Here is a 22,848-nt window from a genome sequence, read left to right as displayed (position 1 = left end):
AAAATCAATTGGTGGACTAGAATGAAGGTTAATTACCAGAAAGGTCATTTTCCATGTGAAGAACATATGAAGGCTTTGATTCGGAGTTAAAATTGTTCCATTTATCTTTGCTTATCATGCAGTCATCTTTATACGTGCAAGAAAATTGGGATCTAATTAAGGTTTGCTTCATCTGATAACAGAAAGAGAAATATGCAATTTATACTTTATTTTTTCACTTACACACACTCTATAGTAATCAAAGTATCATCAAAAACTCCCTTACAAATTCCATTTCCCACTGAGAACTGCTTGCCTTTTACGTTTTATAGCTCACAAACTCATTCACTGCTATGGATAGTGTTTTTGTTCTTTTCAGCAATATCAGTTCTCTGTATATTTCTGATATATTTTGTAACAGTTATAAAACATGAATTTTAGACTCTTCAAAGACTATCATTATTCACTTCTATGTATGGGTTGCTTTAGGAGTGAGTTTTATTATAAGCAAGATCATAACACACATGATATACTGAACCATAGAAAAATACAAGTTCTTCATTTAAGAAATACACAGAGTACAACTCTTTTGGGAAAAAAAAACAGCACAAGAATTCAAGAACTAGGTCAAAATAAATAGAAACAGAAAACTAGCAAAGAAATAAAAAGCAAGAGAAAACAATAGTATTGAGAAGACATTATTTCTTGATTAAAACTTGAATATTTAGAAAAGAAGAAAGATAATTCTAATCTATCATTTTAGGAAGATTCCACCAAGTGTTTTAATGGTCAAAAACTCCAAATATACTCTTGCATTTATCTTCTGACATAAAGTAGGAAGCCTAATGTTCTTCTGAAACAGAAGAACACCAAAAAGATGAAGTTAAAAATTTTAAGAACTAAGAATTTGCCAGGCATGATGGCACACATCTCAGCACTCGGGAGGCTGAGGCAGGAGGATCGCCACAACTCTGAGGCCAGCCTGGGCTACCTAGTGAGTTCAAGGCCAGCCTGAACCACATAGTAAGATCTTGTCTCAAAACATCAAAAACAAACAAACAAGAAAGGCAGAAGAATTTAATTTTAAATTTAACAATGAAAAAGAAAAGCAAAACAATAGTTTCAGAAATATACTGGGCAAACGTAATAACCACTGAGTTGCTTTATGGGTGGAATTAATTCCAGAATAAACTAGCCTGTACAGATAATGCAAATTTCAACAATTATACTGGTCTGTAACCATTCAGTTATCCTGGGGAGATTTCTCCAGCTAATTAGAAGTCACCGGAGATCCTCTAACACTTCAAAGTTAACGACACTATGCTGAGTGCTATTTGGAGTATTTATTGTTGACAAAACAAATGACTGTTACATATTACTAGCAACTGTTCTTATTCTGTTCAGTGATCGCATATTAGGTCATGCAGTCGAAGAGATCAGTGCATTAAGCATCCACTCCGATGTTTGCAAAGAAAACGGCAGTGAAATGCCTGACTTGATTTATAAGGGAACAGAGCAGTGTCTTGTACGGCTGTCATGAAAGCAAGTTTTGTTGGGATGCTACACTTTCTATCTCGTTGCTGGGGTCTGTGGGAGACGGACTAAAACTGTCTCACACGCTCCTGTGAAGCATGAGACAACTGGAGTTTGTTGTTTTCTTCCACGTTACCACAAAAGTACACAAAACTGCATAAAAGCATAAAAGTGTACAAGATCAAAAAGTATTTTTTGAAAAAAGTGGAACAGAGTAGGCTGTTGTTAATGAGACTGTAGCTCACTACAACCCAGTGAGTTCTTAGGACCACAACACCCACACATAATTTCTTCCTATGATATAACTGAAAGTTTTAGGTAGCTCTTTCTGGACTTTATCCTATACACACAGAATCAGAGCAATTTATAAAGCTATTAAAAGAAATTTTATTAATCAAATAAACTCAATTCTATTACATCGTATCATTGCTGTAGCAACCTTATTTATGAACCTTTATTTCCATCATGGACATCACCCCTTTACATATCTCTTTCACTTTGCTGGTGACGGTTTATAGAGAAACATAAACTTACAGCTCATAAAGAATTCCGAAGGGTACAGTAAGACTACACAGTCAGAAAGACACTAAGTGCCCGGCCTGGATCGCTCCCACAGCACCCAGGAGGGACGGCACTCGCAGTGACTCCACCCACTCCACGATCTTCGTCACACCACCTATGATGCACTCCACTTAAACATACAGAACGTACACTACTCAGTACAGAGAACTCCTTTGCTCGGTCTCACATCTAGCATGAACAGTTTCTTTAGAAAGCTTTGTGATTTTTTATTAATTTTAATACAATCTAAGTAAAAACCTTTGTTTTCCATACACAGTCACAAAATAAGGGCCTCAGTTCTCCTTAGAGCTTGATTTCCTTGCTTCAGGCCTCCTGTAGAGAAATTCTAGAACCCTTAATGACCACAGGACAATTTCAGAAAACTAAAATTATAAGGCAATAGATTCCTAATGGCTGAGACATGGAAGGAAAATAACTACTTTATTTACCATGAAAAAAATATTATTTATAAACATATCAAAATGAGAAGGACAATCATGATCCATGGTGATCTTGCAATAGTTATTTCCAGAAGAACTGAGGGGAGCTCTATTATTTTTTAATAAAAGATTATATATGGGTTTTCTTTCCTCTGCCCTGTACAAAAAAGTTCTTTTAATCAATTACTACCTTTTGAGTTCCAACTATGTGTACACAAGAGATGACTAGCGTGGTTCTTATAGTTACAAAGACATTCTATTTATAAAATTTGCTGTTGACACACAGCTGGAAGGAATAACAAATAAATTGTATAACAGAATCAAGATTGAAAAGATTTCAGAAGTCTGGAACCATAAGTAGAAAATAATAAGATGGAAATGAATGAGAATAAACAAAGACCTATATTTAGGTTCAAAAATATCAATTACGGATGTACAGGATGAGGAAGACCTGACTTAAAAAAAAACATATGAAAGGACCTGGAAATCTTGATCATGAACTTGACTGGGGCCAACAGGGTGATGTCCAGCTAACAAAGCAGCACAGAAACACAAGAGGTTGTAATGGGAAAAGCAACAGATTTTCATAAAAAGATCCAATCCTCTAGTATTGGCCCTGTGACTATAATCTGGATAATCTTGGATAAACTGCATATGTCTCATTTATCTACACATAAATGGAACATTTACCTTGAAAAATTGTCAGAACTACATGAAGTGAAAAAATATGAGCAGTCTATGTAAATTCTAAAGGTCTAAAATAGACACTGGGTAGTTATAATAACAAATATGAAGCCAATATTCCTATAAGATCTGTTGAATTAGAGCTCTCAGGACCAGGCCAATTCTAAAATGATCCTACTTATAATCAGCTTCTTCATTTTTTTTTTTTTTTTAATGCAAGCTCTGTTAAGCTATATTTACAACATAAAAGGGACTGCTTTTTCTTTGTTCATAAAAGTTGAATTTTTCTGCACAAGATTAGTGGCTACATAGAATTGAGATTGCTTCCTGTTGCAAATCTTCCAAATCTCTGTGTATTTATTTGATTTGGAATCGCAAATAAGCAAAACAATTCCCTCCTGAAAGTGCTTTTGAAGTACTAAACAACTAAGAATAATGTCCAGATTCATACATGGCTGTTAAAATTATTTTATGTTCAAGTCACATGAGAAAAACGGATTGAAAGTTTTCCTTTGTAGAGTGATTTTTCCCCCCTTTGGAAAGATTTCTATCCACAGTAAAACTGCAATGAACTTCAAACTTGCCAAGAATTAGAAAAGTCTTTTTGCCACAAGCTTTTTTAAAATTGAAATTATTAGTAGGTTCCCAGTTTGAGGAAAATAGTACTTCACAGAGGAAAGCCTGACTCCAGTTAAATTAAAATGAAAGAGTCAAAACACTGAAAAGTCACGGACATCTGACTTAGCTGTATTAACAAGAAAATGAAAACTCAGCCTCCGCTACACCAACGTATTAACAATTTTGAAAGAAGTCATAACTAAAAATACATGCTTTACATTTATCTTTTTATGCTTACAGGATCACTGTTATAGTTTGGGCCCAAATGTCCCCAAAGCCTCATGTGGTCACAGGGCTTTCTCAGAGGCGGGTGAATCTAGAGTGTGTGATGCTGGGATTAAGGGCGTATGATTCCTAAACCAGTAGGCTGACTCATTTGGCACCGCCCTAATCCCGGCAGTCTGAATTAAAATACAAGCGGCAGAAAGACGCTGGTAAAGCTCCCTGTTGCTTCGCTACTGTCTGCCCGCCATGAACTGCTGCCCCCTGCCACCCTGCCTTGGAGCAGCCTGATTATGGACTCAAACCTCTACGAACTGTGAGCCAAATAAACCTTTCCTCCTTTAACTTTGGGTGTCGGGTACTTTGTCTCGGCCACGGGGGAAAAGTAACTAAAACAATCACCCACAGGGTGAGGCACCCAGGAGGTGCAGACTTGCTCGCTGGGAGAACACAAGCCCCTTTCCAGACCCTGCTCCAGGTTCCGGGACGTCAGGGCCTCTGCTGCTCCTCCCTCAGCTCTAGCTCCCGCTGTCTGTTCCTGGTGAGGGGAAGGAGCACTGGCTACACAGGGCTCTGGATGAGGTAGCCCTCAAAGTGTGAAACGAAGCTAGCAGTGAGGGGTATAGGAGTGAGCCAAGGTTAGTGGCATCTACATACCCGAGGTGATCAAAACATGTGGGGAATGCTTAAATTGTTTAAAAATGATTACAGTAAGAGACCTCTTGCCATTAATCCCCCTCAAAATACTCCCTAGTTTCTAACATACTCATCATTCTTGCCACTTTCTAAAAATCCTCTTTCACGAGTGTCTTTACGAGGTGTGATAAAAAACAGAGAACGCTGCTGCCAACTGCCATCCACAGAAGGGCAGCTCATAAAAACACTGCAGTGCGTCGTCGTCTAGCTTACTCACCGGGTCTGGCACCGTGCGACTTCTGGCTCTTCCCAAGGTCAAAATGACCACGAGAGGTCAATGTTTTGAACTGATTTAGCACAGAGGCAGCCGTGGCAGCACAACTGAAGACTCTCAGGAAAGAACTTCCGGAGCTGCTGCAGGAAGCAGCAAGAACAATGGGACAAGTGCGTCTGAAGCAAGGAGGAGGACTGGGGCAGAGTGGTTAATGACAATGTGCATTTTACTGTGGTGAAGTTTAGGCAAACACTGACTGTACTTCTGGATCACATTCTGTATGTTGTTGCACCTCAGCTGCACAGAAGTGTGGGGAGCCTTGTCGGTGAAAGTCAGGTCTTTTGTCTGTTTCACGTACTGCAGAACCTAGCACAGAGCCTGGTATGCCAGAAGCACCTAATAATGTCGGGTGGATGAATTCATGAAAGCTCTAACAAGCATATGGAAGACGCTATGAGGGAAAAGGAAACGTGAGTGAGCAAAACCTGGGGGTAGACAGCGATGCAGAGTGAACCGCTCTGACAGAAGTCACCAAAGGACACGTATCCCTAGTGCTCGGACATCTGTCTCGCCTCCTCCTCGGGCAGTGTCCCCTGGGCCTTTCACCAGAAAGCCCGGCGAGAGCTCTGCCGCCTCTGGCTTCAAAGTCTGAGGGTTCGTCACACTGTGGCCCCTGACACCTCACCCCACTTCCCTTCCCACTGCAGAAAGCACCTTGAGAAAGGAGACAGCCATAGGTTTGGGGCAGGTCCCACTTCGCCAGTGGAGAGAGGACACAGGCGATCCTGTCCCCCACACTGAGGCTGCCTACCTCCCGCATGGCAACCACAAATAACTGCATTGAGGTCTCCTGAAGCTTCCACGTTTGCCAGCCTCTCAAGACACCCAGAATCTCTCTCTCCTTTTGTGTGAGTTCCCTTTTCCTGGCCAACACACTCAGCTTGTATCCAAACTAGCAAATACCAGGGGAGCAAAGAGCTGACAATGGACTGTTCATCTCAGAGGGACTTCATCCTCTCCAGATTTCAGTTTATCTAAACTCTGCTCACCAGCTCTTCCATGCCTCTGAGATGTATTTCCCTAGTCTTATCTGCTTTGTATTCCTTTGTTATTACAGCAGAATGGTGTTCCCCCGTGACCTGCTAGCTATCTCCTCGCTTCAAACAGAAGTCTCCAAGTCTGAGTGACAACTCGGTCCAATTTCCTCCTTGTCTGAGAGCATTTTACTTTCCCCTCAGAGCTACGTTTGGAAGCCTGCATATTTTCTGTCCCTCATTTTCTGCAGCCTGGGGGACGGTGGATGTGGAAGTAGAGCTCATCTGTGGTGACAGACAGGCAGTCCCCTCTCAGTCTACTGTGTCCTGTATTACCTGAGGGCGTCTCCCCTCTAATCAGTGACAGAACTTGTACACCACTCGCATAAGGTCACTTCCCTGGGCGGCACACAGCACTAGAGCCTTCAGTGTCTCGGGGTATAAATTCCAGAGTTCATTTCCCACATTCTGGCCATAGTACAATCCAGAATCCAGTCGCTACTTCGGCTTCTTTGATGAGTAAGGGGTAGGGCACACATTTGGTTGATTGTCAGTTTTGGAAGTGCGAGGGACAATTCTCACAGCTTGACTAACTCATTAGAGCTGTAGCTGCCGACGAGGACTAGATTCTGCTAAGCCACGCTGTGCCTCTTCTCTCTGGAATCTTCCTTTCCTTGGCTGTCACTTCTGAAATTCACTGTTATCTGATTGCATCATTATTTGTGTTTGCTCTTGGTGATTTCTTCGGTTAGTCTTCATTATCTTGTATTCATTCTGAGTATGGAGGGGGGAAAATGCTGAGTGCAGTTCACACGCCATTTTGAATTTGGCTGTACTCGGAGGCTGCTAACTGCCAGGTCGATCTGGGCCTAAAAAGAAGTTTCTAAGATCCTGGCCACAGTTCCGCCTGGCTGCCTGGGGAGGCAGCAGATCACAGCCAGCCGACCTTTGCACACCACCTACACCCTCATTTCCACTGCCCCAGCTGCTCTGTTCTCTGAAAGTCCAGTATTTTCTGGATCATCTTAGTGAAGTTCTCTAAACGTTCCTATCAGAAGTGTGAAAGGTTAGCAAGAACCTTCTGATTTTCTGCTCAGGAAAGTTTACTGGACTACCATAAACACGTTTCCTAATAAACGGCAGTAGAAAGTAAAAGCTGAGGACCTAAAGTGAGTATTTAATGAACAGTAACCAAGGTGGTTTCCCAGGTTTCTGTGAGCAGATAAGCACCTGCTTCTATTTATGAATGAGGAAACTAAAACCTAGTCCTACGGAATATTGACATGGAGATTCCACAATCAAGTACGGTACATCAAAATTCTAAATTCACTAATACTTTCTATTTCTGAAATGCTCTTTCCAAGATGGCATTTCAAACACAGAACATATATTCTCTCTGATTTTATTTATATCTATATATATATAAATATATGTAACAATTTATATAACAATATATAAGTATATATTGAATAAATGTTGCATAATTGAATAAATTAAAACCAAGTTTCTTTTTGAAAAGTAAGATCATGAAGATTTTAAATGCTTAAAGAAGCACCTTATTAACTACTCATAGACACAAACATTTCATGAGACAGGTGTGTTAAGTTTTCTGTCTCTGTGATACCTGAGAAAATCAACTCAGAGGAAAGATTTATTTTGGTTCACAGTTTCAGAGGTTCCAGTCCATGGTGGGCTGGCTCAATTGCTTTTAGGCTTATGGCAAGGCAGAAACATCAAGGCAGAAGTTGTGCAGACAACAGCTGCTCACCTGTGGGGACCCGGAAGCAGCAAGAGAGACACCTGTACTGGCAGACTTCCTCCTTCTGCTTTTGCTCCACTCAGGCCCTCAGCCTATTGGTTGGTCCTGCCCACGTTCAGGGCAGGTCTCCCACCTCTGTTTGCTGTCTCACATGCCAATCATCTCTGAAAATGCCACACATTTCAGTGTGCTTTACTAATTTCCTAGGTGTTTCTCGATCTCATCAACCTGACAATCAAGATCAAGAACAGGAAATTTTACTTCAAACCAAATGAAAATAGAAGGTACCACTCTAGTCAAAACAATGTAAAATGTTCTCCCTGTCTCAGTGTACAACTGATTATATTCTACCATTATGTCTTCAGACGGGGGCAGATTTGAAAGTCGTTGTACCACAGTTTGGATGTGGCGTGTCCTCCAGAAGGCCATGTGTTAAAGGTCTGGGCCCCCACGTGCCACTGTTGGCAGGAGGTAGAAACGATTTCACCCCCTGGCCAGGAGGTGTGTGGTTCTGCTCCGTGACACACTCAGGGCCACGGCAATCCAGCATCGCCACCCTAGGCCCAGAGCAGATTGGAACTCCAAAACAGACCTTTTCTCTTTGCAACCTGACTGCCTCAGGTGTCTGTTACGGTGCTGGAAAGCTAACACACACAGTCTCTCACAATTCCATTTAAAATATTCCAAGTGTAAACAAGGAGGCCATGCTCTTCCCCTTCATTCATTCAACAACCATTTACTCAACATTTACAATAGCAACTTTGTACTTCTTTTCTTCTTTTTGGTCCAGCAGATTAAACAGATTAGCCAAGATTTTATAAAAGGAAAGTTTCTGTATGTAACTTGCTTTCCATCTTGTTCTTACAGTCCTGATGCAGTGTATACTTGAATCACCCAGCTCAGCTTTCTATATTTCTTCTAAATACAAAACAATGTTCATTGTTTTCATGACAGTACATCAAATTGTACCTTAATGTTTTTCTCTTGCACAGAGTTACTGATGCGTTCTCTCAGGGGTTTCATGGATGAACTACCCTCTTGTACGGGAGATCTAGGTAAAAAAAGAAAAGAAAAAAGTAAAAATGTACTGCTATGGTCTGAATGTCTGCGTCCTCCAAACTTCCAGAGCGAGCGAGTATACTAAGAGGTGGGGCCTCCAGCAGGTGGCTCGCTCACAGGAGTCTGCGTGCGCTCTGCCCTTCTGCCCTTCTCTCACAGGAAGAAGCTGCCTAAGGTGCCATCGAGGAGACACGGTCTCACCCGCAATGACAGTGGGCCTGCTGGCACCGTGATCTTCGGCCTCTAAAACTGTGGGAAATAAACCTCTGTTATTTCCAGATTACGCAACCTAAGGGATCGGGGCCTAAGGGAACCAAGACACCCAGAAACCTAAGTGGTTCAAAACTCAGTGGACCATATATGTGTGGTTCTATTTCTAGATTCTCTGTTTTATTCCAATGATCTATATGTCTTTCCTTACACCAACACTGCCTTGATTACTGTAGCTTTAGAAGAAGTCTTAAAATTAGGTACTAAACGTCTTCCAACACTGTTTTTGTTTTTGTTTTTAACTTTTCCAGATCCTTTGTACTCCTACATAACTTTTAAATTTCAATATCCAGTTCTTCATTTATAGCAAGTATACACAGACCTGCATTTTTATATATACCTTGTGTTTTCTAATCCTGCTAAATTCAAGTACAAGTTCTAGGGGCTCCTAGAGATTTCTTAGTATTTTCTCTGTAGATGATCATTTCATCTACATATAAAGATTTTGCTTCTGCTGCACCAATCCTATCCTAGTTGTGTCATTTTATTGCCAGACTATTTTGGTGGGGCCTAGGTTTCAAAGTTTAATGGACAGATAAAGAGTAAGCATATCTGCCCTTGTTCCCCACCTTAAGGAGAAAGCATTGTATCTTCTCCATTCAAATAAAGCATTCTCACTGGAAGTATGGAGTACAGGTCTTTAATCTGTTGAGAAGGTTCTGTTCTACTTCTAGTCTCCTGATAGCTTTTACCATGAACAGCTGTAGAATTTAGTCCAATACTTTTTCTCCAACTAGTGACAGGATCATATGGCTTTTTCCTTTCCTCTGTTAAAAATGATGACTTTTAGGGGTGGATCTTCTAATGCTGAACCAACACTGCCATCCCTATAACAAAATCACTTTCTACATACTGCCAGATCTGACTTCTAATATTTTGTTTTGTTAAACAAATTTCTATCTATGTTCATACTTTTTTCTTCCAATTATCTTTATCCAGTTTTAGGATTAGCACAATGTTGAGTTCCTAAAATGAGGGGAGAAGTGTTCCTTTTTTCTGCTTTAATTGTTTGATATAATTTATCAGTTAAAATATACATGAGCCTGTTGTCATATAGGTAGGTTTTCAAGCTAGGAATATACTTTCTTTAATAGGTGCTATTCAAATTTTATATTTCCTCCAGAGTTAGTTTCATTAATTTGTCTTCCAAGTTACTTCTTAGAAGTTGTCAAATTTATTTCAAAAAAGATTTTTGTAATATGCTTTCTATATCCTTTTAAATTCTGTAAAATCTGTGGTAATGTCTCCTAGATCTTAATATTGTGATTTTAAAAATGTATAACTGATATTGTGTAACAGGAAGAAAAGGTCTAAAAGAGCAGGGGAATTGTGAGGGGTAGGGGAAGGGAAAAAAGGGAAAGGAAAAAATATGAGAAGAGGAAAAAAAATGGAAACAAGGTCTTTGCAAATAGGGAAGGGAGGGCAGGGGAAGGGGAAAAAAAATAAGAACCAAGATACTCATGTAATGGTACAAGATCCCAATGATGAATGTAACTGTATTTTATGCCTAAAATGTAACAATAAAGTTAATGGGGGAAAAAAAAAGAGAAAGAAACCTTAGTGGCTCTTAAACCAGTTCCCCACTGCCCTACTCCAAGGCACAGGTACAGAATAAAAGACACCTTTGGCTACATTTATAACATTTTATAAAGTATCCGAACTCCTATTCTGGGAGTCCTAAATATTCATGATTTGCTCAATTAATTAATTCAGTAACTGAATATTGCTTGAATTTGTACTTATTTGTAAGGCCGTTGTGGTGGACAGAAAGCTGATCTGCTCACTGGCCTTGTGTTCAGGCATCATGAGGTCTAAGTAAGGAAATAAGATGTCCATATAACTAAAATGCAAAACAGGGGACTTCAAAAGAGAAAAATGGAAACTGGAAGTTTGAGAAGGTACAACGGAAGAGGTTCCTGGAGTCTGGTCATACCACCCTGCATGCCTCAATAAATTAATCCTTTGTTTGTCTTCATTCAACCAGTATCAGAAGCTCTTTGACTCAAAAGTCCATTATCTAATAAAAGATAGTCTACCTTAAGAAAGAATAACTGACTTAAATTCATATACTACGTTGCCCTTAATTTTGCTGCTTTGGTGCAGATCATTAAAATCGTACTTTGCCACACACCGTCTGTACAACAATTAGAAATGCTAATGTGGAACCTAAACTCTATAAACAACTGAAATGTGTCAGCCACATGATTCCTTTTTAAAATAGATGTAGGGATGAATTTTGTTTATACAAAGTCTACAAATACTTTGAGAAAATGATAGAATTCAATCTGTGAGAAAATTACAATTATCTACACGTCTACATAACAGCAAATGTCATTAAACAGAAAAAAGGGTTCATTTTCTTTACACTGTTTTCTAAGATTCTAGCACAAATTATAAGTAAAATACTGATAAGAGAAATGTTCATTGTTACAAAAACATCTGGGCAATTTGAGGTAGAATGTGGAAGAACTGTTATCTACCAGGACATAGAAGATTAGTCATGGAAAGCTACTGAAGATGCAACTTGAAGGGATCAGACGACAGCACTGAGCGACAGGTCATTATGAAGTCTCTCTAGAGAGAAGAGGAGGACCCTGAGGCACAGGGGAGCCCGGAAGTGACCACAGATGGACAGGATGATTTCAGGTACAAGATCACAGATTTCTGAGCACTGGCTCCAGAAGAAAACAGAAAGCATCGAACAGTAGGATAACTTTGTGAAAATTCTCTAGGATGCACTAAATACCATTTAAAAGGTTCTTATAAAATTGTTAATGTTCCTAAGAGTGAATTTTCATTTAAAAATAGCAGCACACTATTAAAAGACTGATTTCTCTGTTGTGAGAACTGGAGAGTTCCTACTGCTGGCTGAAACGTGTGCACCCCTAAAATACCAGTGTTGAAGCCTTAACCCTCAAATGCGACTGTTTCTGGAGGGAGGATTTTTAGATAATTCATTTGGCCTTATTGGGGTTATAACAGCAATGGCCTAATCTGATGAGACAGGTGACCATATAAGGGAAGGCAGGGCTCCCCCCTATGCCCACAAGTCAAGGAGTCAGGGAAGGTCATGTGAGCATGAAGCAGATCACGGCAAGGCGAGAGACCTCACCAGCACCCATCTGTCCTGGTGCCCTGGCCTCACACTTCTGGTCTCTGCAGCTGGACTTCCTGTCGGAGCAGTCAAGACGCCATCATTACCGGCACTAATTTAGCAAATATTTTTTCTCATAATGGAAAGATGAACCAGTAAATGTCAATTCCAAGGTAAGTTTGCTGTGTACACCCTCTCCTATAAGCACTGTTTGGAGCAGAGGCCTCAGGCTTTGGAGAAGGAAATGCTTGGTACTTGTTCACTTAGCTATCAGTTATTAAGTGGGGATACTATTACAAGAAGTTGCTCTGAGGGCTGCGAAATTTACATGAAAGCATTTAGCAAAGTTTTTGATGCACTGCAAATAAATATTTTTTCAGAGCAAAAAGAAAAGAAAAAAACAACACTGAAACCAAAAGCACCTGAATATTACTTTTTCAATCTATAAGCTCTTTGCATTTATTTAATCTCCCTTTAACTAGCTTTTGCTTACTTCATACTTTGCTGTAGTTTCCAAATTTCCTACCATAAGCACGTATTTCTTTTATAATCAACAAGAGTTTTCCCGAAGCTTCTGGCATTAACATTTGTACTGATATAACGTCGACATTATTTACCTGAACAGTGTGAGGATGGAAGGCCTATCGTGATGGGCTGTGTTCCCGTCGCTGTACAACAGCTCTGCTTTGTTTCGGGTCGGCGCATCGGCTGCTTCTTCATCCAGAAGAACCAGTAAGGCCTGCACAGTGTCTCTACCACAGTAGGCAGTGCCGTGGTTTATGGCATGAGATTTTGGCTAGAACAAAAAGTACCAATCCCTCAAACAATGTAAATATCGTGTGCTGAGAGCATATACCGAAGGAAAAAAAGAAAAAAACTGATTTTAAGTAAATGTAACAACCACCCCAGCTGCGTCAATCAGGCACACTTCTGTGTTGCTGAAGTTACAGAAAGGCACCTAAGGAAAGTGGCTGCATGGCACGGGATGCTTCTCCTGTAACATATCTATGAGCAATCTTAGCAATTTTCAGATGCACAAAAATGGTAACATCGAAAGAAGACAGTATTTTTCTGGTCAAAATAACACCAGGCTTTCAGTCGGGAAAATCAAGGCATTGACTCTTACAGTAAAGGAAGATGAGGTTCGGGCAATCTCAACACTAATGGCACAGACTGCTGTTAAGGTCTCATCTCATGTAAAAATGAAGCTGTTGACATTCATTCATTCCATAGTCACTGATTAGTACGTCTATGTCCCAAGCATTATGAGCTACAGCTACAAAGGCAAAAACCACTGCCCTGCAGAAATCCATGGACTCCCTGATAAGATAAATGAGCAACTCTAACATCGCCTTCCAGGATGCTGAGATTTCTCTTCAGTGTGCACTGACTGATTCCTACTCAGTGCAGGGGGAGCACACACAAGGGAGTGGACAGAGCACCGTGGCGTCCAGGACGGCCTCAAGAGGAGGAGACACAGAGGCAAGACACAGCGCCCTGGAAACAGGGAGCACAACAGGGTGGGGAACCCAAGAAAGGAGGAAGTTAGTGGGATGTGCTGGACAAGCTCTGCATACCACGCAAAGAAGTTAGGAGGCAGCCGGTGACAAAGCCAAACCGCCTGCTTTCACAGCAAGGCAGTACAAGGACCCTATTTAGGTTTTAGAAAAATCACCAATAGCGAATGTAAAGTGCATTTCAGTGTAAGTTCAGTATCAAATCTTAGACAGGGGCACAAATTAAAAGGTTATGAAAGACCAGGTCTGAACTAAGATAGTAGCACCAGAGATAAGGCAGATTAAAAAGGGAGAGCTCAAAACATTTAGAGACTAGACAGGAAAATAGAAGAAAATATATGATACTATCACATTCCTCAGAGATACACGTAAGCATAAATCCGGAGCCATTTCTAGCTAGGTCTGATACCAACTTAGGAACTGCATCGCTACACAAAACCCTGGGGAAGCTGAGTAAGTTAAGCTCGCTAGCAAACAGGGCAGTGGCAGCTCCCTCCCATAGAGCTGGTGGACTCCGTGCCTCGGGTCAAAGCGGCCTTTTCTGGGCCATCTGGGCCGCTGAGCCAGTTTCCTCAGCGATGTCAAGCAGGTCTGGGGCTCCTTTCCCTGCCCGGCAGACTTGGGCCACCACCCGAATCTAAGGTGCAGCTCCACCAGGCTCAAACTGCCTCTCGAAGTCTGGGGCACGGTAGTTTGCATCCGTGCCAGAGAACTCCGAGTTGTTGGACCCTAACCTCACTAAGTATTATTTGATTGTATTTTGCAAAGACATGTAATTTGGTGGAAAACAAAATTAAGAACCAGGTTGCTGGCACTTTTCTTTTGTCAGAAAATGAGACAGACTGGTGCTCTTAATTACCTGAGATGGGGGCAGTTCCTGGTCTTTATGCATAATTCTAATCTGGTTGTTGTCGGAGCCTAGCTGGTCAGTGGAAATGTTAACACACATGAAATAATGGCGTACCATCCCAGGATTTCCCCCATGCTGGAATTTCAAATCTAAAAACATGTGTCTTTATAAAACAATAGCTAAAAGTAGTCACTAAGAGGAATGAATGAATGAATGAAGCTTAAGCAGACATCTTTCTCCATACATTGCCTGCTCCAGACACCCAGCAAAAAGGGGTGTCTGTAGCTGACCACATGGTCATGAACAGACCACCGCACATACACCCAAACTCTGTCCTGAAGCCAAAACATGGTGTCAGCTTCTCCTACCATACTGAACACTACCAGCTATTCTATTTGACTATGTAAGAAAATTAAGAAAGAAGTAAATGTTCCCGGAATATACAATGACAAGATTGCCAGGTGTGGGGAAACTGGATGGTGGCAGATGGGAATGGATATAGAAAATAAGAGACTGCGGGAATCTATAGAAGAAAACTGCTGCACGGAAACCATTTCTAACAGGACTGCTGCCATTCCTTGGAGAGCTTAGTACTGGGTTCAGAAACTAGGCTCCTAGGGGCTGGGGATTTAGCTCAGTGGTTCCACCACCTGCCTCGAAAGCACAAGGTCCTGAGTTTGACCCCCAGTACCAAAAAAAAGAAAGAAACTAGGCTCCTACATCTGAATAAATGGGAAAATAATTGTTCTATAAGAATAATTGCTGACAAATACCACCAAATATCTTAATGCCCATAAAGAATTAAAAGTTTTTAGTGCTGAAAGAGATAAGGAGATTATCCAATGCCTCACTTTAACACATACAAACAGTTCGTCCCAAAGATGTTATGATTTACCCAGGCTGAACATAATCCTATTGAGAAAATTAAATTTCAACATCATCTTAGGACACAGGAAACAGATTAACTGACTTAAGTGGCGACAGCAAGCCACGGACATGATAAACAGAAGAGACAGTGATCCATATAGAAGACAACAGAAAAGAAAAAGCTCATTACCCGCGCAGGGCTGATGTCACTGGTGCCAAAGGCTCCATCCTCTTGTTGAGAATTGACAACATTTTTAATCCTCAACTCCAAATCCTGAGAGACTTCCTCTACTGCTTTACAGAAGGAATCCCCGCTGCTCTGGCCTTTAATCAGCTGCATCTTTATTACGGACAGTATCCGACCCCCTGCCATGCTGAAAATAGAAGTAAGATGGCCTTTATAACAGCACTGCAAATGACGGTGGATTATAGGCTTGAAAATATAATTCTCAGCACTCATCAACACCTTTCACACAATATAGCTTTGATCTTATAAATCAAACAGTGAAGCCTTTAAAAAAAAGATGAGGACCACTAGAAACAAAATATTTAAAAGTTTTTCTGAAAGCAAGTAATTTCAACAAGTTCATGCTTTATTTCAAAGCTGAAGGGAAATGATTTAGTCATATATGAAGTATAACAGGTCAGGTGCAGTTACAGACATGCATGAAGTCTGTACCTCTGGATACTACTGAGATAATGAAAACATCTACCTCTCACTGAATACCTAGGATCTTAAGACCAATTCAGTAAGTTGTTATTAGACGCGCTAAATATCAGGTGAGAGAACTGAGTCTCATAAAGGTTAAATAGCCTGACTAAGAACACATGGTGCTCTGAAAGAAATTACGCGAGTTAGTACTAATCCACTAGTGCTGTCCAGCAACAGGAGAAGGTCCTCTTTGAAGTCCCGAGATCACCGTTCCCAGTTACTCGGTGCCCGGCGAGCGCCGCTGGTCCGGGGCTGGGGCAGGCTACCTGGGCACACTGCTGAACTTCCACTGTGCTGCTCTTTCGCTCTGGGGCCCAGGCAGCTTATCAATACATTTACCCTTTGCTGCCTCACTGCCAGGCTTCCTGTGTCAGAGAACAGCCAAGTTCCCTAACACGTGTGAAAAATGATTCTGCACATTTTAACAGCTGGTCCAAGCAAGAGAGGAACGTTCTAAGAAACATGACAGAGAAACCTGCATGATGGTAACGCATTACAGGGTCGGTCCCACCTTCCCTAGCATCAGGACCACATTCAGCTGTGTTTAGAACGCCAACTCCTCTCCTACTGAATCAGCATCTCTAACAAGGCCACTGGAGAGTCGCACTGATTTAAAAGTATCACAGGTAAGTCCCATAAGGTGAAGTGGGAAAAATCCCAAGCAAAAATTAGCACTTTTAAAAAGCAGGCTGGGGATTTAGCTCGGTGGCACCACGCCTGCCTTGCAAGCACAAGGTCCTGAGTTCCATCCCCGGTACCAAAAAAAGAAAAAAAGCAACCACGTTTAACAATCTTCATACACCAGTTCACACTCAGTACACACAAAAAAGGTGACGATATACGTCTTTGCTACATAAATAAGCACTATTCAGTGTGAAGCTTTTCACAGTGAAATAAAAGATATGTAATTTATTAATACACTATTATTATTATTAGTCCTATAGGAGTCACACGTACACTCTGACGGTCAGCATTGAGGGGAACAAACACAGCTGGGGTGATGAGCAGGGCCCCCTGGGGGTCAGCACCCGGGCCCGGGCAGCAGGAGACAAATCCCCGGGAGCAGCAAGGTCAGGCTGCAGGGCCCTCGAGGAGGCAGCTGCTGTGGCTTTTACTGGCATAGGTCTGTGCACCTCACACTTTGGCGATTCTTCTAAAACTTTTCCTACTTAGCAATAACACGGAAAGACAACCGCTTCTTGTTTACTGGCCATGTACCCAGCAGCGCTGTTGCACTCTATGGGTAACTTTAATAGTTTGCTTCTAGATTCCTGGAGTTTTCTGCCTATGTGAGCATCATGATCACCTCCCTATGAAGTGTCCTATCTCATTCCTTTTTCTTGCCTTACTAATCTGAGTTAGCCATGGAATACTCTGCTGAAAATACATGACAACAGACGCTTAATCTTCCACTGAATGCTAAAACATTTTACTGTCATAAACCAGGTTTTTATGGAAGCCCTTTCTGCCAAGTTACAGCCCTGATTCTCTGTTCATCTTTACACTAGGGGGTCAACTCTGGGGCATGGTTGGTTGTGTGGTTACGTGTTCCCATTAGGCCCCACCTCGGGCCTTCCCTGGGTTTTGTTCCCTCAGACTTTAGGGGCACATAATAAGTTATCCAGCATTATTCGTTGGGGGGGGGGGGACAGGATCTCATTCTGTAGCACAGGCTGGCCTCAAACTCAGTGACCCTCCTGCCTCAGCCTCAAAAGTGCTGAGGTTACAGGCGTGCACCACCATGCCTGGCTCCCACTCTCAATGAACATTACAAGGAGACTGTGGGTAAGAAAGGTACCTGGCAGCTTGTGCCTCTTAACTGCATCTCACCAGAGCCAGGGGAAGAGGAAATGAAGCCCCAAGCTTGGACCAAAACAAACACCCAGGAGAGAATACAAGGCACTGATACAGACAAACGACTGGAAGTGTCTTCCTGTGTTATGGGTCATTCTTTACGACATCAACGGAAGGGCTTTTCTGTACCATGTTTAAGAACTTGACAACGATTTGCTGAAATAAACGTTGCCTTTAAAGATTGAGTGTGATTGAAGGTACCACATAAAACATTTCAAAAATGATTCTAAAGTGTTTTAAACACACACAAAAAATGTTACCATCAGATAAGACTGGAAAATTTCAACCAGGTTTCAACTTCTGTGTTTACTTAGTCCAACATAAGACAGTGCAGGTGGGCACTGAAATGCTGGATCAGAAACTGGAACTACAACATTTTAAACTCTGACCAGCAGCACTGATCTGTGTGCCCTGAAGGATCTAAGACAGGTTTCAGGTGAGAGCAGAGCGTGTGTGCACTTTCTGGCAGCACCTACTGGCAGAGCGTGGAAATACAGCCAGCCATCACAGCCCCCTGAAAAGCTGCCACCGGGGAATTTCTTTCTTCCCCGCTCATTATTCCTTGGATTCCAAATACAATTTCCTGTCCAAGTTTTAAGGTTTCGAGACAGAACACAGGAAGAGGCCAGAGTGAGAGATGGGTGGGCGTTAGGCTTGTACAGTGTCATACACCTGGCCGAGATTCCCAGGGCTGTAGTCTGCGCCTCTGCGGAGTCATTGAAGGTTTTTAGTCATGTGGCTAACATGGGCTGTTTCAGAATGGTGGTGATGAGGGTGACGGGCTAGAGCAACCCAAGACTGGAGGCAGAATGGACAATCAGAGCCAGGCAGAGAAGCCCAGACAGGAAAGGATGAAAGGGCAACCAATGCCAGACGGCAAGAAGACTGGAAACAAGACAGTAGCTACAGGAACCAGACCAAGAGGTGGGATGTGAAAAGTACTCAGAGGAGTGCAGGGCTCCTGGTTAGCCAGGGAAAAGAGCAAGCAAAAAGAGGATGCTAGGACTGTCCCGGATCTCTGTGGGGCTGTGGAGGGAGAGAAGTCCCGTCGCTGGAGGAGATGTAGTTCTGCAGGGAAGGATGAAGATTCAGTAGCGGACACGTGAAGGTCGAGTTCCTCTGAAGTACATCCTGAAAGGCAGCTGGAGATGTTTCTGAAAATCAGGAAGGAAATTTTGATTGGAAGAATCTGCATACATGTAGTCAGCTCAGCAGATGATAAGACAATGAGATCTCAGGAGTTGTAAGAAAAACAAAGCTGTAAGAGAAAGTGACCGACGTGATCATTAGCTGAGGGAGAACAACGTGAACGTGTGTGAGTGGAGTACAGATGGTGAATAAACCCCGGGCATCGGTTCTGTGCCAGACACTGGGCTAGGATGAGGGAGGAGGAGTAAAGAAAACCAGTAAGCCCTCATGGAGTCTACTGCTCAATGAAGAATACACATTAAACAAATAGGAAAGAGGGAAAAGGTACCATTTTTTTATTCTTCAAGAATTTAAGCTACAAAAGGAAGAAGAAAGAACTAGAAAAAAAAGCTTTTTTTCTTATAATCTTTATAAATGGTGGCTAAACTCCAAGTAGACAGAGAGGTTAAAATTATTAGACAAAATGAATAACCGAAAGGGCAATAGCCCTGTAGGCTATCCATGCCCTCTCCCCAGATCTGGCTGACTTCTTCAAGTTCATCCTTCAATATTAAGCTCAACTAAGACACCCTCCAGATAAGCAGGGCAGAAACCTTTCCCAAGGCTTCCACCAGGGCAGCAGGGCACAGGTCCCTCCCTCTGTACGCCACCCGTCTGTCCTTGCATAAGCAGGGTATGTTTTAGTTTTCAATCATTTTACTTTTTTAATTAATAAAATACCACCATAAGAAAGAGAATTAGGATCGCTCAAGTCCACTACAGAGACGCCCACCTGAGGACACTGACCATCTCTTCTCATGCCCACTTCTTCAGGGTTTTCCCCAAAAGACGGAGCAATTTATTACTCATTAGGACCGGAGGACGTGCTGGGATGAATGGCTTCTTAGTTGAAGAAGTCTATTCCTTCCATGCTTCCAAAACAAATGCATTTCTTTCTATGCTTTCAATCATTTTCCCAACCAGAAATCCTTCCAGAATTATAACAAATTACATTGCACTGAATACATGCATTTATCTTGGCTTCTTCCCAAAACCTAATGTAAAAAACAAAACGGCACAGAGAATTTTAACTCTGTAAAGAGACAGAGAATGGGAGAGGTAACGGCAGCTGATGAGCAGAGACATTCCCCCAAGCAAGGAAAGATGAGGGAGAAAGGCAGGGCTTGCGGCTACCTGACTGCCCAGAGCAGAGAAATCTAAACCCCAGGGGCCTGTGGGGAGGGACGCGTGTAAGAAGACTCCGAAACTGAAGACGGCACGGAAGGCCACGGTGACCGGTGACCGTGGGGCCGCAAGCAGACCAGTGTGTCTGTCCCAGCATCCCCTTCCGCCCGAGCAGCCAGCCAGCGCGCCTCTCCCGCGGGGCAAGCGCAGAGGGTCACCATGGCGACACTTCCCGCGAGAGTCACGTGACTGCACCACCCTAAGCCCCAGAGCATCACCAGCTAGACTGACAGCTTTCAGAGACAGAGGACGCCTTTGTGAACATTTTGGGAAAAGCCCCAAAGAAAAAACCTAGTTAGTGACATCTGGAGAGGAAGTCCCCAACAAAAAGGCCAACTGGCCCTCATCCACACAAGGCGGCTAATCAGCTTTACGGAGCCTCACTCTTGAACATGAAAGGACAACTCAGAATCACTAAGCATTTACTAACACCTCTAACGTGAGAAAGAGCAAACCAGTCTAACAAACTGGAACACGATCTAGATAAAACAAATGTCACCTAGGAACCAGACAGAAGTGTTTTTAACTAGATATAATTAATAATCTTAGACAAATGATCAAACAAACATAACAGTGGAAAAAAGACATTTGTCTCTCACTTGCTTTTTATAAGAAAGCTATTTGAGCAAACTCAGGGGCTTAGCAATGAAAAATAGCAATAAGATTCAAGGCAGAGGCAAAGAAAAATTCACAAGGCAGTGGCGAAGCTGCAGAGTTAGCAGCCCAGCCCGGCCAGGCCTGGAGCAAAGGTATGGAGAGAAGAGAGGAAGCGCTCCAGGCTGGAAGGCTTGCAGGGCAAAGTGCAGACTGGTGGGTGGCCCAGTATTAACAAGAATGTTTAGTTTTATTTCCAAGCTTGATAACAAACCGATGAGAAATATAGAAGAGGTAAACCAAAAGGAAAAAGTAGATCATTATTAACTGTAAAAGACATAAAAATTCGTTTCAGAAAGGAAGTATAAGCATATCATATAGCTTAGCCACAGACAACATTAATAGTCATAATAAAGTAAGTTCTAAAATGCGAGATGACCCAAAAGATGTTACTCCTACAATAGAAAGATGAAGAAAGAAGTGTGTGTGAAGAGCAGGGTGGGGAGAACTGCTGGGAGCTCCCTGGGTTGGAATGGGTTGGAAATCCTTATATTCCACGGGAGAAGTGAACAGGTGTTGTCCAGAATTAAAAAATCAAAACCAGCTGCAAAAACCTTCATTTATATGGAAGTAAACATAGAAGCAAAACTATTTTTAAAAATTAAGTCTTCCGAAGAGGAAGGCTTTTCAATTCTAAGACTAGGGTAAATCTACATTGTATTACAAAGATATTTTTAAATTATCTGTTATCTCAGAATGAATGGCCAGCCAATATGTTATCTGGGATTCAAGTGCTCACTGCAGCAGTACATATACTAAAACTGAAATTCAAAGGATGCTCCTGATATTGGCTACAAGTCATTTTCAAAGCCCGCTCCCAAATTTACTTCTTTATATCCATGTAAGAACAGGATCCAGTTAAGAATAAAATCCTGAAAAACTTCTTCCTGGACTTAGAATAGAAAGAAGCTTTGCAGAAGGAGATAGACAGTGGGTGCCCGGGTCCGGACTGACTGAGCTTGAGTCCCAGCTGTAGCACCAGTAACAATGCAACCTGGGGCAAATCTCCAGGCCCAGGGCTCTGCCTTCTTCATCTCCAGACTGGGGCAGTAACACCACCTCTCAGGTTACGGTGATCAAATGATAACCCACAAGAAGAGCGGGACTCAATTTCTGACACGTAAGTGACATCACGTGACATCACTGTGAACTATTTCTATCAGAACTACGCAGTGACAAATGAATCAGACAGTAACCCACCATCATGACTGGCATACACAGTACAGTTCTGCCCCCAAAACTTAAATCAAAAATTTACCATTCAATACACCTGTAAGTAGAAGTCTGTAAGATTAAAAAAACCTCTTATCTACAATATATGTATAACAAAAATTACAGATGATACAAAGATTTACCCATAAGAAAATACTAGCAGAAAATAGATATTTCTTCAGAGCTTTTTCCATTTTCTTACTCATTCTTGGTTTGTTTCTTTTATTGCAAAACTAAAAAGTTTAAAAGAGGGCCAGGGATTTAGCTCAGTGGCACCGCACCTGCCTTGCAAGCACAAGGTACTGAGTTTGATCCCCAGTACCAAAAAAAAGTTTTAAAGAATTATCTATTTGGTAATTTACAGTCCTCAAACATCTGTTTCTTCTGGATAAAGATACATGGTAAGGTTCTTTGCCAATCCAGGTTAGTTGGGACTTGCCTTTGACTTTGGCAAATAAATATCTCAGGATCACAGTGAGGCAGAAATTTAGGGGGGGGAACTGTGCAATTAGAATTTATTCATCCAGATGTTTCGTTTCTTCTCCCCATTGTTTTATCTGCTGCATGGTCATTTCAATGTCTCTTCCATTCTTACCTCAGATTCTGGGATATTCTACACCATAACACATTAGTAATTTATGAAAAG

The 22,848-nt window shown here is 41.9% G+C and overlaps 1 protein-coding gene and 1 long non-coding RNA gene across 5 annotated transcripts in view; both read right to left on the bottom strand.

Moving 5' to 3' along the window:
• Parpbp (PARP1 binding protein) overlaps window positions 1-22,848 on the bottom strand; it is a 124,755-nt gene that overhangs the window by 73,308 nt on the left and 28,599 nt on the right. For all 4 annotated transcript variants that reach the window (XM_087192714.1, XM_004844844.3, XM_087192715.1 and 1 more), the window contains 4 exons: window positions 15,588-15,771; window positions 12,781-12,959; window positions 8,710-8,791; window positions 37-172 (listed from right to left, as the gene is read on the bottom strand). In XM_087192714.1, coding sequence (XP_087048840.1) covers window positions 37-172; window positions 8,710-8,791; window positions 12,781-12,959; window positions 15,588-15,771 — 581 coding nt within the window. The remainder of the gene's footprint in view (window positions 1-36; window positions 173-8,709; window positions 8,792-12,780; window positions 12,960-15,587; window positions 15,772-22,848) is intronic.
• Window positions 17,744-22,845, bottom strand: LOC147823609 (uncharacterized). The gene is made up of 2 exons (XR_015443563.1): window positions 20,286-22,845; window positions 17,744-20,146 (listed from the first exon to the last, which is right to left on the bottom strand). It is a non-coding gene; the product is annotated as an uncharacterized LOC147823609 (long non-coding RNA).

This window comes from Heterocephalus glaber, unplaced genomic scaffold (assembly GCF_053883595.1).
Source record: "Heterocephalus glaber isolate CG9 unplaced genomic scaffold, H.glaber_assembly_v1.0 deba00001572, whole genome shotgun sequence".
NCBI lineage: Eukaryota > Metazoa > Chordata > Mammalia > Rodentia > Bathyergidae > Heterocephalus > Heterocephalus glaber.
The sequence above is the reverse complement of the archived record's forward strand: the minus strand, read 5'-3'. Positions and strand labels throughout refer to the sequence as shown.